Genomic DNA, 13,857 nt, shown 5'->3' with positions numbered 1-13,857 from the left:
TATCACCGCACCTCAGGACACCACTTGGAGGGTTTCTACCACGACCGCTCCCCTCCGCAACCCAGCACGCCTAGCACATCCACATCCACATCCACATCCACTTCGCCGCCTGCACTAGCTGCCACTTCGTAATCGTCATGGCGAAGGAAGACGAGAAGAAGCCCACCGCCGCCGCCGACAAGGGCAAGGGCAAGGCAGTCAACGGCGGGGCAGACCAAAAGGACGACACAAAGGCAGATGGCAAGGACAAGAAGGTCGAGACCACGGGCGGTACGTCTTGCCTGCGCGACCGCCGCAACCGGCATGCCACACTGGATGCATACTGATGGCGAACACAGAGGAGCTCAGCGAAGAAGATCAGCAGCTGAAGAACGAGCTGGACATGTTGGTGGAGCGGATACTGGTAGGTCGCCTCCCTCGGTGCATGTCGTGTATCCCCGCAGTTCGCGCTGACCAACGCACAGGAATCCGACGCCAGCCTGTACAAGCCCGCGCTCGACCAGATCAAGGAGTTCATCAAGACATCGACGAGTTCCATGACAGCAGTGCCCAAGCCGCTCAAGTTCCTACGACCCCACTACGAGAGCCTCGAGAAGCAGTATGCGTCGTGGCCTGAGGGCGAGAACAAGGTATGCCCACATCTCGCTGCGTGATGAGTAAACACTGACGCTACCAGCAATCGTTCGCCGACATGCTCTCGGTGCTCGGGATGACATACTCGGACGAAGAGCGCCTCGACTGCCTGAAGTACCGCCTGCAGGCGCCATCCACAGACCTGGGTTCGTGGGGACACGAGTACATGCGCCACCTTGCGCTCGAGATTGGCAGAGAGTTCCAGAACCGCATGAACGACGACAAGTCAACCGACGACGTTACCGACCTCGCCTCCAACCTCGTCCCTTTCTTCCTCAAGCACAACGCCGAGGCGGATGCGGTAGACATCCTCTCCGAGCTGGAGATGATTGACCAAATCGAGCAGTACATTGACGAGAATACATATGCGCGCGTCTGCTTGTACATGGTTGGGTAAGCAGGCACCCTCGTCAGGATGGTGTGCTAGTACTGACTGCAGCAGTATCGTGCCACTGCTCACATACCCTGACAATGACAAGTTCCTCCGCACCGCATACCAGATCTACCGCAAATACAAACAGTACACACAGGCAGTGGCTTTGGCGATACGTCTGAACGACAGAGACCTGATTGAGGAGGCGTTTAACTCGACCAAGGACAAGGCAATCCGGAGACAGATGGCATTCCTCATTGCGCGACAGCGTATCTGGTTCGATGTGTCGGACGATGATGACACAGAGCTCCAGGAGTGCCTAAACAACTCCAGATTACCAGACCACTTCAAGGCGCTCGGCAAGGAGCTGAACATCCTCGACCCCAAGACACCAGACGACATCTACAAGACACATCTCGAGAGCAGCCGGACTGCGGGTCTGACCAACACCGACTCGGCGAGACATAATCTTGCATCGGCGTTCGTCAACGCATTCGTCAACACCGGTTATGGCAATGATAAGCTCATGTTGAACTCGGACAGCAAGAGCAGTTGGGTTTGGAAGACCAAGGAGGAGGGCATGTTGTCGACTACAGCATCGCTGGGTATGCTGATGTTGTGGGATGTCGAGACTGGTCTCGATAAGATTGACCCGTACACGAACGTCGACGACGATATGGTCAAGGCCGGAGCCATGCTTGCCACGGGTATCTTCAACTCTGGCGTCCGTATGGACTCCGACCCTGCCTTGGCTCTGCTGGGCGACGAGGACAACCTTGCACACAAGAACAAGAACATCCGCCTCGCCTCCATCATGGGTCTTGGTCTGGCGTACGCTGGTTCGAACAAGGAAGAGCTCCTTGAGCTCCTCCTGCCAATTGTCAGCGACACGAGTCTCGACATGCAGCTTTCTGCTATGGCTGCGCTGTCACTTGGTCTGATCTTCGTTGGTTCTGCCAACGGTGAGGTCACAGATGCGCTAATGAACACTCTCTTGGATGAGGACCGATCAAGCCAACTCAAGGATAAGTGGACACGCTTCATGTCTCTCGGCCTCGCGCTGCTCTTCTTTGGTCAACAAGAGGAGGTTGACGTCATCCTGGAGACCCTGAAGGCGCTCGATCACCCCATGGCAAAGTCTGCCTCCGTCTTGACAGAGGTTTGTGCGTGGGCTGGTACTGGTGCAGTCTTGAAGATCCAGCAGTTGCTCCACATCTGCAACGAGCACATTGAAGATGACAGCGAAGAGAAGAACGGCGACGAGTTGCTCCAGTCGTATGCTGTCATCGGTCTGTCGCTGGTTGCGATGGGTGAGGATGTCGGCCAGGAGATGATCCTCCGAACCCTGGGCCACTTGATGCACTATGGTGAGGCCAACATCCGCAAGGCTGTTCCCCTCGCACTGGGTCTCATCAGCCCGAGCAACCCCCAGATGAAGATCTACGACACACTATCACGATACTCTCACGACAATGACAACGACGTTGCGATCAACGCCATCTTCGCCATGGGTCTGTGTGGTGCTGGCACCAACAATGCCCGTCTTGCACAGCTCCTCCGTCAACTGGCAAGTTACTACCACCGCGATCCCAACGCTCTGTTCATGGTACGCATCGCCCAGGGTCTCCTGCACATGGGTAAGGGAACACTTTCCGCCAACCCCTTCCACACCGACCGCCAGGTTCTCTCTCGTGTCGCAGCCTCAGGTCTGTTGACCGTCCTTGTTTCGCTCATCGATGCCAAGTCGTTCATTGTTGGCGACTCACATTTCCTCCTTTACTACCTGGCGACAGCCATCTCGCCGCGTTTCCTCATCACCCTTGACGAAGAGCTCAAGCCGCTCACCGTCAATGTACGCGTTGGTCAGGCTGTCGACATTGTGGGGCAAGCTGGTCGACCGAAGACCATCACCGGCTGGCAGACACAGAGCACACCTGTTCTGTTGGCACATGGTGAGAGGGCTGAGTTGGAAGACGAGAAGTATCTGAGCTTGACAAACGTGTTGGAGGGTGTGGTGATTCTGAGAAAGGTACGTCTTCAATTCGATGTCCTTGATGTGCATATCAGCTAATATCATACAGAACCCTGAATGGGAAGACTAAACGATTGGGGTGTAGTGGAAAGGCACCGTGGTAAACAATTACCAGCAGGAACAGGGTCTGCATCAGCTTTTGGGCATACTAATAGACCTACGGACACTACCAGATCTCGGCACCTCGCTGCTGCGATTGACGGCACACCGCTGTATGTATAGATGTGCAGACGACGACTTGAAATGAAAGCATTCGTACATTTTCTTTCTCACCCATCCCACCTGAGGTCTTGTTCTTGACGGAATCCACTGTTGTTACAATCTCTTATTCCATCCGCCAGTCTTGACTCCACTTACTCCAGCAAGATCTACAAGTCATCCGCCCTACTAGTCTCTCGTCTTCCTCAACGTCTTGCTAGGCTCCGCCCACTCCAGTTCGCCCGTCGCCAACAGCGCACGCTCCGCCAGCTCCCACTTCCTAGCCAACTCTTCATCAATATCCTCCTCCATGCGCTCGACAACATCCTCGCACACACCCTCCATCTCCATCTCCTCCCTCTGCACCCGCCTCCTCTCCGCCCTTCCCCTGCCCCCTACATTCAATAGCCTAAGATCCACCACCCCGTCCTCCTCCCCGTCCCCATTTCCTTCCCCAAACTCAATGTACCCCCACGCATAATACCTCAGGTACTCCACCTGCCTCGCCGACGCCCACGGACCATGGAACAACGCCCCGTCGATCGGAATGCCGTAGTCATGCAACTCTACCACGGCACCACACGACACTATCCCCGTTTCGCGGCTGGAGCGACAGCATTCTCCTCCTCCTCCTCCTCCTCCTCCTCCTCCTTCTTCTTCTTCTTCTTCTTCTCCTTGTCCATTTTCCTCGTCTCCGATATCTGCTACCCGGCGTCGGCGAGACGCAGACAGTGTCCGCGCATCAATATACGACATGCTCGATATACTGAGCGATGAGCAGCGTGACGAGAACTCTTCCCCCTCCTCCTCTTTCTCCTCTTTCTCCTCATCCTCCTCCTCCGCATCCGCATCCGATTCCGATTCAGAACAGCGCGGCGGTGCGTAGACGTGGCGCGCGCGCCAGCCGCGGCCGTGGAAGAAGTGCGCGATTGCGCGCGACGAGGTGGTGAATGTTGGGAGCGCCGGGTGGTGTGGATTACGGCGGGGAGGGGGGAGTGGGTGAAGGAGGATAAAGGGCATGTCATGAGTTGTTTTGTCGGTGGTGTCGTGTCGTGTCGTGTCGTGTCGTGCCGTGCTGCGCCGCGCCGCAAAGGAAATGTTTTTTTTTTGGGGGGTTTTTTTTTTTCGTTTGGTGTCACAGAGGTGAGGGGTTGTGCGTGGTGTGGAGGATGGGGACCGGGGGGAGGGGGGGTTTGTCTTTCCTATGTCGCGGTGCTGCGGAGAGGTGGATGATTGGGCGGCGCTCGCGTCGGGATGGGATTCGACGTGACGTACGTGCGTGCCGTGTAGGTGACGGTGAAAGGAAGAAAGAAAGAAAGGAAGAAAGAAAGAAAGAAAGAAAGAAAGAAAGAAAGAAAGAAAGAAAGAAAGAAAGAAAGAAAGAAAGAAGGAAGGAAAGTGGTGGTTACGCTGCAGTCTTTCTCTTCTGAGCAATCATATTGCCTTTGCTTACTGCCTTGATAGCGATGTTCCTTTCCGTTGCTTCGTTGAGCAGCACACTGGAGTTTCGTCGTGCTGAACGGACTTGCACATCCATCCAGCAGCGAGAGTACATTTGTAGAAGAGCTCCGACCTCGCCAGTGCCGACACGATGGCTGCACCACTATCAAACCCCACGTTAACAATACTGGGCAGCACAATTGTTCATCTGAACACGAGATAGCACTGATTGCTAGGTGCTGGTGCTGGACCTTGTTCACTTCGCGATGCATTCACAGAAAGCCATTTGAGATACTGCGCAGGCCGACTTGGAAAGCTGAAGTTGAACGACATGTGTTCCGCAAGACGATTGTCGTTGTCATTGGTCTGCTGACCGGAATGTCACGCGGTTGCTACATGAGATGAGACGTTATCAGTGACTTGCGATTTGAGTCAGACAAAGATGAAGATGGAAACAACTGTTGTATTCGAAAGTGATGGCACCCAGCGGCTATGTATGTACGCCGGCCCTACAGTAAACCCCAGAAACGCCGTATCATGTATCTCGACCCAATGTCCATTTCAAGAACATAGTACACGCCTAGATGGAGCCGATCCCACCTACATCCGGAGGATGGAACATGGAGGGCAGACGCCCAGATGACCCAACTGAGCCGTGTGGCCGAGTTCTTAATAATTCGTAACCCAGAAGAAAATGTATTGTAGACAGCCCAGCGCCATTCGGAAAAGAAACAAGTAGTGCAGAAGTCGCAAATGACCGCGAATTCACTTCGTTTAGTAGCGAAGTTTATCGTACCCAAATAAATAGGGTTCGAAAGTTCAGTGGTCGTACACAAATCGGTCGTAAATCATATCGAGAAATTAGTCGTAAGGTCATCTCGAGTAGGGCTTATTCATCAAGGCGATTTCGCGCGCGACAGTAGCCCACTCAAGCTCGCGGCGAAGAGGTTCGTTGCGTCGCTGACGCTGGTACTCTTCCCACTTGAGAAGTTCGTAAGTAAATCGAAGATGCGGTTGAATGATAACGTTTAGTCGGCGCGCCCTGACAAAGCAGCTGGAAACCCCATGTTAGTCGTTGTTCGAAGCATTTCCAAGGCGACACTTACTAGGCGCGGGGGAAAGATAAGCCCATCTCGTTCATGACTTCCGCAATGCAGATGGTCGCAGATCGAGATACGCCTACACGGCAATGAACAAGCGTAGCCTCGCCCGCGGCCTTGCCAGCTTCTATAAGACGTTAACCGGGTACATGCTGAAGGTGGACAGATTACATACCAATGAATTTTAGACATCGCTCAAACTCACTCCACAGCGGATCGACGCCGTTATCCTGAACTCGATCAACCATCAAGAAGTTCTCCTCGGGCCATTCGAGTTGTTTCTTGAGATCATCGGGCCAGGAAAGCGCCTCTCCAACGCTCAAGATCCGTGTGATGCCAAGTTCTCTGAGCAACTCTGGGTTGTTTGCATGACCTAGGTTGCCCAAATACATGTACGGCAAGATCCTGCTAGGTAGGCTGCCGTCGATCTTGGACAGCCATTGCGGCTCAGCAAGATTGAAAACACTCTTATTGAACCTGGGGGACTCCTGCAAGATCCGTGGCTGAATCGCTGTAAGAAGTGCGACGTCGGACGGGTAAGCGAAGAAGTTGCGGCCCTTCTCCCGGTGCAGCTTGATCCAGGCGTCGTGAACCGGAAGGCCTTCCGCGTACATGAAGTACGCCAATGCAAGAAGGGTGGTCTCCGTGTAACCATCTGTGCAATGAATGAGAAATTTGCGTGGCACAGCAATATCGTCTAGCTCGATTGCTTCGTCGTCTTCGCTCCGTCTGCGCTTCGATCGACGGACTTCTTGTGGATTGGCAAGCTCGTACATCCATCGACACGTTTCCATCAGACCGTCGACTTCTGTGTGAGACCATGTCGGTGGCATGATGCTTCCAGAAGACGGAAACTCCATGTGCAGGGCAGACTTGCGTGAAACCTTGTCCATGGCCATGCGCAAAGCCCGCAGTGAGCGTGACTCGGGTACATGAGCGAGGTCTGTTGCCTCGATGAGCACGTCGTACGCGTCCTCACCCAAGCAATCTGGGTGAAGGGCAGTGTCGGGTGTAGGGCCTAGGAACACGTTGCTGCTGATCTCGGATGCTTTGGACATGTCCGACATCTCGTAGCGCTCCCAGTAGAAGAAGTCGACCACGTTGCCGGTCACACGACATGTCTGGTCGATTGCAACGAGATCCGGGTGCTTCTCCTGCATGCTGCCAAAGGAGTCTGAAAGCATGAAGGTGTTGAACAGACCGGTGGGAAAGCCGTTGCGGGCTTCATATTGCCGCTGAGCCTGCGAGACGATCTTGGCGAGTGCAATGGTGTCGTTGGGATGGGTCTTCTGGTCGCCATAGATGATGATGTCCGACACCGTGGCCAGCTTGCATGCTTGGATCTGGAAGTTGCGCACGGAAAAGCCGTCTTTGGGGTCGCAGTCGATGAAGGCGGGCGAGTCATCCGAGCCCGAGCAAAGAATCTCGTCTGCGGCTATGGCACCCTTCAGCTTTGATGTGGTCAGGTCTCCACCCGTCTTGACCACAGTCAGGCTGCGGATGCAGTTGGGGATCTTTTGAAGGGTCTTGCGACGAGAGGCGAAGAAAGCAAGCTGGATCTGGTTTTCGGCATGCAGACCATGCAGCCAGGGGAAGACCTGCTCCGGGCTGGGCAATGGGTGCGTTGCCATGTACTCCAGCGCGTCAGCCATTTGGTCTGCAGTGATGGTGTACACCGGGGGTTCACTGCAAAATTGGGTGCAGTGCTTCCCTGGCGGGTATGTGATGGAGGACGTCTCAAGCGGGACATGCTCTTGGGGTGGAGATGCTGGCGGCGTCACTGGGATCCCCCCTGGCGAGCAGATGGGGATATGCTTGTTGGGGATTGCGGCAGGAGCGCCGTGGGAGGAAGTGTTGAGCGATAGGTGCGCTGGAGGGGTTGAAGCGTGGCCGGGCATCTGCAGTGCCCTAGCCACTGCGGCAGCCATGCGTGCAAGTGCAAGGTCGACGGTGCAGTTGAAGGCACGCGACACAAAGTGCTGACAAGGCCGGTTTGTCTTTCCTAAACGAGATCAGGTGGCCGGATGGGGTGGTGCAAGGGCCAACAAGCACGAATTGCGGGGTGCAAGTGGTGGTGGAGGGGAGAGAGGGCGATTCTGCAATCGACGGTCAACAGGACTCCAATGGATATCGAGTGCAGATGCGCTGTATGAGTGCAGGCAAAGCCGACTTACAGCACGCAGATGGGACGATATGCCCAGCGTTTGGAAGCAGCGATTGATCAACAGTGGGGCGACACGAGCGGCCCTACTGTGCAGACGGAAGGAACGCGCCTACAGTGCGACCACGGAGGCGCCGAGCATGTTGAAAAGATGCGTGGTATGGAGTGAAGTGAAGTGCACAGCAAGCCGATCTGGAGTGAAGTGAAGTGCACAGCAAGCCGATCTGGAGTGAAGATTGAAGAATGACGAATGAAGAATGAAGAATGAAGAATGAAGAACGAAGAAGGAAAAAGGAAAAAGGCGAAATGGGCGGGCGGAGAGGAGGGTAGGTAGTTAGTGGTGGTTGCACAGCGGAATGGCATCCTGTGGTTCCCCGCCTGCAGCACCCCAGAGGCGCCGCTTGGAAACCAGTCCTGGCCGCCTCCTGCAAGCCACACGCACGCTTGTCAGACACAGACTTGTGCAGTTGGCTCGAGAGCGGCAGAGCGAGAGCACACCTCGCTCAATCCAGCCCTGCTTGCTCTCAAGACGGGCGCTCTCAGCTCTGTGACCTGTCAAGGCAGTTCGGCAGCACTTTCATGGGTGGTCCGCGAGTACAACCTTGAAGGCTTGAACCACCGCTGCCGGCGATAACGATAGAGTGGGTGGGTCTGATATCATCCAACCCCAGCATCCCTGCATCCCTACAACCCAGCACGCTGAAGCGTCATCCCAAGAGGATCCATAGAGGATAGGCCCCCGCTGGCAAGCACCGCCAGCAGCGTGGAATCGGATTCGGGCTGGCAAGCTAGTGCGTCGGTCGCATGCGGATCCCTTGCACCACACTGAACTTGAACTGGGCCACCCCACATCTGCAGCCGCAAAAGCCCTTGACCACATTCTGAGCGTTGTGAAGCTCTGGGCTCTCCGTCGAACCGCTATCACCATGCCTCCATCAACCCCGCCTTTCGCCCGTTGCGGTAGAGCGACGTCGAGAAAGGGGAGATTCGAGACGAGAGCCCACGACATCCACACAACACACAACACACAACACACAACACACGTTCCTCTTCAACTCAAAGGGAACAGCCGTCCAAGGAGGACCGAACGTGGTCGTGCTATCTCGTGCTGACCTGGCACAACCCCGCACCTCACCAACGTACCGCCGGTCACGGGCGCAAGAACCTCTAGCCATCGATCAGGATCAAGCCAGGGATCGCTCGGCTATGCTTGGTTTATACTTCTCTGCGTTGTAGACTACTCGTAGCTTGACGCTAAAATCGTCCATCACTTCATTGTTCGTCCAAAATGTTGAGAGGGAACGGTTTCTCTTTTTGCTTGGCGCACCTGCTCGCGTGCACACGAGGTCGTGTACAGACGTCGTCATGCTGGGCCTGCCCCAGCTGATGCCGCCAATCCAACCCACGAGAATAACCCCCAAACTCCAAGCAATACAATACAAGAAACATCATCGTCACGTCGTGCCTAGAGCGTCCCGTCGAATATCTCCGAGAGGACAGCCCTCGGCCTCCTCATACTTCGACTTCCGTCCTGGTGTTCAACAGCTCGTCCACGTGAGACCGCTGGACCACAAGCTGATCCTTGGCGCCCTCCTGCTCCTTCAAAAGGACAGCAAGCACCTCCATCGGAGGCTCGAGTTCAAAACGGTACGCCCGTTTCCAGCGCTTCAGTCGTGCAATACCAGTGCAGGGCTGTCAGTTGCTTGTCAGCTCACGTGTCCCTAACATTTCAACCGAGATACACCTACGCCGTACTGTCCGCTCATGTCAAACTCCCGTAGCACCTTTTCGTACAAGCTCAGGTCATCCTGGTGCACTCTCGGCGCTAGTCTCTGCTTCTCCTTCGTAGTCCAGTATTTCTTGATTGCAGCATCTGTCATGCGTCTCGCAGTCTCGTCTTCTGGACTGCTCTCAGCCTTTTGCGCCGCGACTTCCTTCTCGGTTTGATCGATAATGTCAGCCTCTACAGTCGTCGGCTTCGCTTCTTCGACAGTCTCCAAGTTGAATGCATCCGGCTTGGTAGCCTTCGCCGCGCTCTTGGAGAGGAGGCTCTTCTCCGCGTTCTGCGCTCGTGCGCCGGCCTTTGTGACTTTGTTGGCGCCTCCGTGGAACGCGAGGGTCGCCTGTTGCGACTTGGCCGTAGCGCCTGATACTCGTCGTTTCGGCGGCATTCTGAATGATAGGGAAGTGTACGATAGCTACTTGAGAATGTGATTGCGACGCGGTGAATCCAAGCGTGCAGCTGGAGTGTGACGCAACGATGGCGCTTGGCGTCTTGCCAAACCAATCGTTGGCCAGGTGACACGCGCCATCGTTCGCACGCGAGCATGTGACCTCGTAATTCACCCTCTACCTTCTGCACAACTCGAACATCAAGTCCTACGTTGCCCAAACGTCGCGGTCGGGCTGCAAAATCGCAGGTGAGTTTCAGACTATACACCTGGAAATTCTTCATGTTACTTGTGTGCATGAAAATCTCAATTGAGGAGGGGTCATCTTACCTTCAAGTGATGCTCGGCGTCCTTGAACGTGTTGTCAGGGATGCAACACTCAAGCTCCTAGATTGGTACTGTGAGCTTCGTTGCCTAATGATACACGCCATGCTAAGCTCTCGCTGTACACTCCACGTTCTCACTAACTTTTCACTAGACCCCAACTTAACCACACACACAAACCTGAGACGAGACACATCCAGGAAGCTCCTCGACAACATGACCTCAACCACACCACCCGACGTAGCCGCACACGTGGAGTCTCTGATCCCGAAATTCCAGCTCACCCGCCTGCTCAACTCCGACCAAGCCGGCCGGCGCATCTCCCTCCTGGGCACCATCGACTCGCAGGAAGCGCTTCTGATCGCCGAGCGCGCCGCCTTCGACACCTCCGACGAGATCCTCTCCACTTTCCCCACCTCGCTGCGCAACATCAAGAACCTCGGCGCAAACGACATCTACGCCTGGTTCCTCGCCAACAGCAACCCATCCCCAGACTCCAGCTCCTCCCCTCCCGACTACAAACTCAACCTCATCTACCCATGCACAGCGAAGCACGTTAAGAAGTACGAAAAGCAAGGCCTGCGCATCGTGCACGAAACACCAGAAATCTACGCCCGGTACGTGAAACCGTACATTGCGAAGCAGCACGAAAGGGGCACGCTGCAGTGGGTGTACAACATCCTCGACGGAGCGAAAGAGCAAGACGACGTCATCTACCGCGAGACCGGCGACCAAGGATTCCTGCTGCTCCCAGACCTGAACTGGGACCGCAAGACGCTCGAGGCGCTGCACCTCCTCGGCATCGTCGAGCGCCGCGATATCCGCTCCGTTCGCGACCTGCGCAAACATATGCTTCCCTGGCTCACGCACATGCGCCGCAGGATGCAAGGTGCTGCCGTCGCGTTGTACCCGCAGCTCGATCCTGATCAGCTGAAGCTGTATGTGCACTATCAGCCTACGTACTATCACTTCCATGTTCATATCGTGCACGTGGCGCTCGAGGCCGGCAGTACGCAGGCGACAGGGAAGGCGCTGGGGTTGGAGAATGTCATCTCCCAGCTGGATACCATGGCTGGAGACGGGGATGCGAGTTTGGCGGATGCGAGTCTGAGTTATCACCTGGGCGAGAGGAGCGAGCTGTGGGAGAAGATCTACTTGCCCTTGAAGGAGGGTCGCGAGGTTGCGGTGGATTCGTTTTGAGTTGGCGAGGATGCACTCGATAGACATGGATTTGACTACAAAGTACCATGTCTACACGTCATACGGCCCAAAATGAACAATAGGACCTCTGCGCAACTCCCCAGTTGTCCTCGCTGTAATCCCTGTTGAGCCGCTTCGTCCCTCAGCTCATCTCTACGCAGTGTCGTCCTCCAACCCGTTATCATCATACACCTGCCCCTTCTTACCATCTCCAACATCCACTCCGTCATAACCTGCCTTGTCCTTGTTCGCCTTATGCCCGTGCCTCTCCTCCTTCATTCCAGCCCGCTGCTTGAACTCCAACGCCGCTAGTCTCTCTCCCCTTTCTATATCCAGTCGAGCGCGGGCCTGTTCCGCCGCGATCCTTGCGAAATCCCCACTGGCAGAAGTGCGGTAACTTGTGCTGCCCCTCGTCCTGCCGGCTCCGGCACCACCTCTGACACCTGCACTCTGACCCTCCTGTCCCGGATCCCAGTCGCCTCCCGCGTCGCCAGTCCCTTGCGATTTCCAGCACACGAAACTGCTCCAGAAAGTCCCGTCGGAGCCTTCGACGCCGCGCCATGGCTTCTCTCGTATAGAGAAGATGAGCGCATCGGCGAAGCCCATGAGGGTTATGCAAATGGCGCCACCGACACGCAGAAACTCGACGGGGTCCATGGCCCACTTGTCCCAGTAGTTCATGCAGTGCATTACAAACGGTGTGGCCCACATGAGGGTGTAGACGATTGGATAGATGAACATCAGTCGGAGCTGGCGGTGGATGCGTTGACGCTGCTTTGCGGGGTAGTCTTGCGCGGAGGAAGGCGATGAGAGGCGTGTCGACGTTGAGGAGGACAAGGGTGGTGCGGTGGGTTCAGCGTTGTCAGGTCTTCCAGTGGACCGAGAGTCTCTGTTGAGTGGGGAGACAGGCGCTGTGACGCTACAGTCTGAGATCGTGGCGAAGAGTGCGGGACGAATTGCATCTGTGCGGGAACGGTTCAAGTTAAGCGTGCTTCCTGGTAGAGAGCGCGCTACGTTGTCGTTGTCGAAAGATACGCGGTGCATCCCAGGCGTGGTAAATGGGTTGGTTCCAGGTGCAGATGATGCTTGGTGTTGAGGGGTGAAGATCTCATGTCCTGCTGATGGGCGGTTGTTCTGCGGATTTGGTAGAGGTTGCATAGTGGACAGCTCAAATGTAATATCCTCCATCTTTATGTCGTTCTGCTTATCGTTTTGCCGCGTAGTTGAATCGTCAGATGTTTTGAGGCTCAGGAGGCTCTGGTCGACGTTTGAGTATGCGCGGATCTCGAAGCCCACATGGGCATAGATTGCTATCGCAAGACCAATGATTATCAGAATGATGATGTAGCGTGGAATCCATGAGAGCGCCAGTCGGTACCAGAAGGGCCGGATGGGAAGTGTGCAGAATGCGCCTTGGGACACGTATGCATTTACTGGGTTGATAAAGGCTAGTCCGGCCATCAGGATGGGTATAGCAAAGGCACCAACGTAGACGTATCGACGGTATGGGTAGAGCCCATCCGAGCTGACCAGGGTTGACGGGTAAAACACTTGTAAGGCGCTGTGTAAGGCCATCACCAGGACAGCGTAATCTGCGTCAGTATCAGCAGATGTACTTTAACGGAGATGGCACTAACCACTTGTCTGCGTCCCATACTGTACCAGAAACCCGCTCACTTGACAGAAGGTACTTGGTGTCCTGACTGTACCCCGAGCTAATGAAATGATGGCGAAGACAAACAGCCAGGTCCCGCGCATGAGGTCGCCATATATCAGTATAACAATCAGCCTCGGCTATGTTAGTCTGTGTAGCTTTTGAAGTGGGAAATACAGCTCACCTGTGGCGAAACCGCTTCTCCATGCGACAAAACCAGTACATGCAGAGTATGGACGCCAGAAGGCTGACAATACAACACGTAAGAGCCGCTGTGCCAATTCCATACTCCTTTGCTTTGTTTGGGTCCACCATTGACACCGGGTTAAAGTTTAGAGCAGACACATGAGTGCCGAACAGAAGTGGCACCACTGTATATATGTCCATGGAGAAACGCATTGAGGATTGGAGTGTGGGGCAATGAAGAATGGAGAGACTCGATACGAATGGTTGCTACAGCCTCAAAGCGTGTTGTTGTCTTGTAGCTTCACCCCACAAGACCGGGTCCGATCATGCCAGGGAATGTGTAGGGAAGAAGAGGGCTGGGACAAAAAGGAAACAGATAAATGAC

At 55.1% G+C, this 13,857-nt stretch overlaps 5 protein-coding genes across 5 annotated transcripts, besides 9 other annotated features; 2 read left to right on the top strand and 3 right to left on the bottom strand.

The window, feature by feature from the left end:
- Window positions 1-74: 74 nt before the first annotated feature.
- Window positions 75-101: a tandem repeat.
- A 36-nt stretch (window positions 102-137) lies between these two features.
- EKO05_0009279 (proteasome regulatory particle base subunit) lies at window positions 138-3,108 on the top strand (the record flags this gene model as incomplete). Its single annotated transcript, XM_038941862.1, has 6 exons — window positions 138-270; window positions 339-403; window positions 465-629; window positions 677-1,026; window positions 1,076-3,035; window positions 3,088-3,108. 6 exons carry the CDS (start codon window positions 138-140, stop codon window positions 3,106-3,108), a joined length of 2,694 nt encoding a protein of 897 aa, XP_038795880.1.
- Window positions 179-251: a tandem repeat.
- Window positions 3,109-3,856: 748 nt separating the features above from the next.
- Window positions 3,857-3,888: a tandem repeat.
- A 390-nt stretch (window positions 3,889-4,278) lies between these two features.
- Window positions 4,279-4,311: a tandem repeat.
- A 188-nt stretch (window positions 4,312-4,499) lies between these two features.
- Window positions 4,500-4,532: a tandem repeat.
- Window positions 4,533-4,534: 2 nt separating this feature from the next.
- Window positions 4,535-4,635: a tandem repeat.
- A 914-nt stretch (window positions 4,636-5,549) lies between these two features.
- EKO05_0009278 (uncharacterized protein) lies at window positions 5,550-7,704 on the bottom strand (the record flags this gene model as incomplete). The annotated part of the gene is made up of 3 exons (XM_038941990.2): window positions 5,550-5,730; window positions 5,783-5,903; window positions 5,952-7,704. 3 exons carry the CDS (start codon window positions 7,702-7,704, stop codon window positions 5,550-5,552), a joined length of 2,055 nt encoding a protein of 684 aa, XP_038795878.2.
- A 394-nt stretch (window positions 7,705-8,098) lies between these two features.
- Window positions 8,099-8,147: a tandem repeat.
- Window positions 8,148-8,167: 20 nt separating this feature from the next.
- Window positions 8,168-8,223: a tandem repeat.
- A 724-nt stretch (window positions 8,224-8,947) lies between these two features.
- Window positions 8,948-8,980: a tandem repeat.
- A 469-nt stretch (window positions 8,981-9,449) lies between these two features.
- Window positions 9,450-10,108, bottom strand: EKO05_0009277 (uncharacterized protein; the record flags this gene model as incomplete). The annotated part of the gene is made up of 2 exons (XM_059637504.1): window positions 9,450-9,629; window positions 9,686-10,108. The coding sequence occupies 2 exons, from the start codon at window positions 10,106-10,108 to the stop codon at window positions 9,450-9,452; spliced, it is 603 nt and encodes a 200-aa protein (XP_059493487.1).
- A 540-nt stretch (window positions 10,109-10,648) lies between these two features.
- EKO05_0009276 (5'-(N(7)-methyl 5'-triphosphoguanosine)-[mRNA] diphosphatase) lies at window positions 10,649-11,632 on the top strand (the record flags this gene model as incomplete). Its single annotated transcript, XM_038946742.1, has 1 exon — window positions 10,649-11,632. The coding sequence occupies one exon, from the start codon at window positions 10,649-10,651 to the stop codon at window positions 11,630-11,632; it is 984 nt and encodes a 327-aa protein (XP_038795877.1).
- Window positions 11,633-11,785: 153 nt separating this feature from the next.
- Window positions 11,786-13,493, bottom strand: EKO05_0009275 (G protein-coupled glucose receptor regulating Gpa2 C-term; the record flags this gene model as incomplete). The annotated part of the gene is made up of 3 exons (XM_038941942.2): window positions 11,786-13,224; window positions 13,270-13,421; window positions 13,471-13,493. The coding sequence occupies 3 exons, from the start codon at window positions 13,491-13,493 to the stop codon at window positions 11,786-11,788; spliced, it is 1,614 nt and encodes a 537-aa protein (XP_038795876.2).
- Window positions 13,494-13,857: the final 364 nt, after the last annotated feature.

Source organism: Ascochyta rabiei, chromosome 16 (genome assembly GCF_004011695.2).
Source record: "Ascochyta rabiei chromosome 16, complete sequence".
NCBI lineage: Eukaryota > Fungi > Ascomycota > Dothideomycetes > Pleosporales > Didymellaceae > Ascochyta > Ascochyta rabiei.
The sequence above is the reverse complement of the archived record's forward strand: the minus strand, read 5'-3'. Positions and strand labels throughout refer to the sequence as shown.